Consider the following 3527-nt stretch of genomic DNA (forward strand, 5'->3'; position numbering starts at 1 on the left):
CCCCCTCTTCCTCACCATCATCATCTTCACACCCATCGTCACTTCCTACACTTTCATTGCTTCCAGCTTCATTTTCCTCATCTGGCCCACCTCATCCTCCATCCCATTGCCCTTCATCAAACCAAGTCCTTCCTCCCGCACCCGCGCCCCCCTCATCTACCCGTGTCCGGGACTCCAATCCTCCCCCTCCTCCACACTCCCCTTAAAAAAAAAGCTGCAGTCGCAGGACCGCAGCATTACAAAAGAGAGACAACGACCTAGGACCAAAAAGAAATGTATTGAACCTGTGCCCTCAAAATAAACAAAATGGCAGTTCTTCAGTGGAACATTCGCGATTTGCATGCAAACCAGGCAGAACTCTCCCTCCTTTTGGCTTCACACACTCCACATGTTGTCGGTCTCAAAGAAAATAATTATCAATGCCCACATTCACATTAAAGAAATTATCAAACTTACAATCAAATGTACACTGACAACCAAATCGCCTCTGGAGGCAACTCCGTTTTAATAAATAGCCAAACACTACGCAGATTAATACACATAAATACAACACTTCTGGCAGTCGCAATCAGAATCACCATACACTGTCCTATAACTATATGCTCTATATACGTCCCTCCAAATTACCCTCTGTCTTTAAAAGAACTAATAAACGTCAGAAAACCGCTTCCACCACCTTTCATCGTGTTGCAATACAGGGTACATGTCTACAGGCAACATGAGATGAGACTCCCCATACACAACAGAAGTGGGCAGGCTAGATCTACTGCTGAACACTTCTGTGATGTACAGAATGCAATAAACCCATCCTTGGTGTACACTATTTGCCCTCAGTCTATTTTGAGAGTTCGTTCTCTTTCTCTCTCTCTCTCTCGCTCTCCCTCTCGCTCCCTCCCCCCCTCTCTCTCGAGGTTAAGGTGTTTGCCTCTCATTCAATAGTTCCAGATTCGAATCCAGATAGCGAAGGAAAATTTTCTTCCCTAAAATTTTCTCCTTTCTTCACATCCTTTCCTGCTCTCCTGCTCTGTAACAAATGTTCTGTCGTCTGCTTTCGCCGCCACTTTCTGCCCCCATCCCCTCACCTCCTTTGCCCTGTCCTCTGGGCCCCTGACTCTTTCTGCAGCCTTTCTACTGCTTCTCCTTGGCTCCTTCTTACTGCTGTCTTTCAGCCACACCCCTGAACTTATGGTGGGTAAGATCTACACACCTAGCCTTCTTGGACAAGGGCAAAAAATCTTGGAGGTCCAGTGTGCAAGTTGTGCCCATTAAAGATCCCTTGGTGATCCAAAATGGATAATAGTAGGCTTCGGCCGCCACCTAAGCAAAATTCAAAATTTCCTACTAACGGAAAATGAAAAAAGATTGGTGTGTCACACTCGCTCATATGACCTTAATCAGTTGCGAGTGCAGTAAAACACTTACCAAAAAAGAGCCGCACAAAAGTCCCCCCCAAACCCTTTTGAATTAGCCTTTCAGCAGTCCTATGCCTGAGATCAGCCCCGGGTTGGACCTCTGAAGGGAATGGTTTGCTTTCTTCATTTTGATCACTCCTGGCAAAGACGGCCACCTGTGCTATACAGCCACTTTTCACCTTGACAATGGGTGGCCGTTTTACACAGGTTCAACTTGATTTTTATTCAGTATGGTTGGGTATTTTTCCCCCAAAAGCAAGACTGATGAAACAAGCTTTAAGATGGTTCCACTTGGGTCTTCATCGTCTGACACTTTTTATTTATTTCACCCTTGCACAAAATCAGCAACCAAAAAAATAAAAGTTTACCCAAAAACAACCTGCCCCCCTCCCCTCCCCCCAAATTTTTAAATAATGTAACCCTTCTTACACCCCTTTGATTCCATTATTTTGGCAAGAGCCTGATTTCCCCACGATAGCTCACAAATGTTAAAAAGTCTCTGATCTGATCATCATTCATCTCAATTGCACCACAAGTCACACAAATTTTGGTCTGTGATCTCATCTGTTTCTTCTAGTGCACGGTCAGTGCTCTCGCCCACTTTTGTGAGACTCACGAAGTATGTGCCCTTGGTTGGGTCCACAGGGTAGAGTCTTATTTCGTATCTCATGGCATTGATAAGATGCAGGGCGACTTTAAAGCCCTCATTTTAAGGCAAAAAGTTACATTTTATACTGATGATAAACGCTTATAGAGTGGATTTGTCAACCCCAAGTTTAACTGGCTTGCGCAGTCATTCGATAAATAATGGAAAGCAAAAGCTGAGTATTGCTCTTTCTGGAAAAGCTGGTATTGACTTCTGTCGAAATGTGTTAATGCCTTATCTGTTTATTATGCTGGTGCTATGTTGTGTGAGTAAAAACAGACTTCTTGCAATTTTTTTTTCTTTCAGGGGAACATTCATTGAGTTTAGAAGTTCCATGATAAATATTTGTCCTGTTGGCAGAAGTTGCTCTCAAGAGGAAAGAAATCAGTTTGCACAGTTCGATCAGGTTTGTCCCATTTCTTTGAAGAAAGCATTTCCTTCCATCGTATGTTTTATGTATATGATTTGTTCTCTTGTTCTTATTTGGACGTGCTGCTGCACAAGGAAATTTTTTTGGATAATAACTTGCACTTTCAAGAAAAGGGGAAATTTTAAAAATGATGACCATGATTTATCATTAAATAGTGCTACTAGCAACATCGTGTCCTATACAAATGTTGTTGGTTTGAAACACTGTAGGATTTTCATTCTTGTGATTAAATTAATATGTGGAGGTTCACAATTATAAAGCCTTATATAGAAGACTCTCACCCTACTATGCAAAAAAAATATAAGCCTGTGGGGTGGGGGGAACTTCTAGCAAGTGTGCTGAGGAGAGAAAAGGGACTCATATATTATGTGTGAAAGAACACTTCTTGAGTTTTCTTATCTTTTAATCTTTATTTTCAGGAGAACAATATACGACAGGCCTTTGTAGATGCACTCAGAAAAGAATTCCCGGACTCAGGGCTGGAGTTTGCCATTGGAGGACAAATCAGCATTGATGTATTTCCCATAGGATGGGATAAACGATACTGTCTTCAGTACCTAGAGAAGGATGGCATCAAAACAATACATTTCTTTGGAGACAAAACTGGAAAGGTATGGTCTGTAGTTTATACGATTAATGGTTATTCATTGATTTGAAAATAAAAAATTAGAGCTTCAGTAGTCTCTGCCTAAACACAGGTCATACAAAAGCATGCTCCGCTCAAACGCATGCTATAGTCTTATGACTTTTTTTTACGATATAATTTAGGGGTCTGATAATTTAGACGTACAAACGCACTGTCATTTCTTCTAAACGCACACTTCAATCCGCGAAACTCGCCGACTGGCAAAGCTTGACAAGGGGAAATTTTTGCTGCAGCCTACACAGCTTGCCTTAGACAAGCCTAGACTACTGGATACCTGTATTTTTGCGAGACTGGCCGAACAAAGAGAGTGATGGACAGTTTTCAAGCCCAACTTTCCTCAGACACATATAGGTCTAGGACTGGTTGGGTGATATGGATTTGGAGGGGGGGGGG

At 42.3% G+C, this 3527-nt stretch overlaps 1 protein-coding gene across 1 annotated transcript in view; it reads left to right on the plus strand.

The window, feature by feature from the left end:
• The window catches only part of LOC101864387, a 10129-nt gene extending 6970 nt beyond the window's left edge, over positions 1–3159 (plus strand). Inside the window, exons 2-4 of the mRNA XM_013082339.2 lie at positions 67–275; positions 2127–2464; positions 2908–3159. Coding sequence (XP_012937793.1) covers positions 67–275; positions 2127–2464; positions 2908–3144 — 784 coding nt within the window. The 3' untranslated portion in view covers positions 3145–3159. The remainder of the gene's footprint in view (positions 1–66; positions 276–2126; positions 2465–2907) is intronic.
• The last annotated feature ends 368 nt before the right edge of the window (positions 3160–3527 follow it).

The sequence above is a fragment of the Aplysia californica genome, unplaced genomic scaffold (assembly GCF_000002075.1).
Source record: "Aplysia californica isolate F4 #8 unplaced genomic scaffold, AplCal3.0 scaffold00170, whole genome shotgun sequence".
In the NCBI taxonomy this organism is placed as follows: domain Eukaryota; kingdom Metazoa; phylum Mollusca; class Gastropoda; order Aplysiida; family Aplysiidae; genus Aplysia; species Aplysia californica.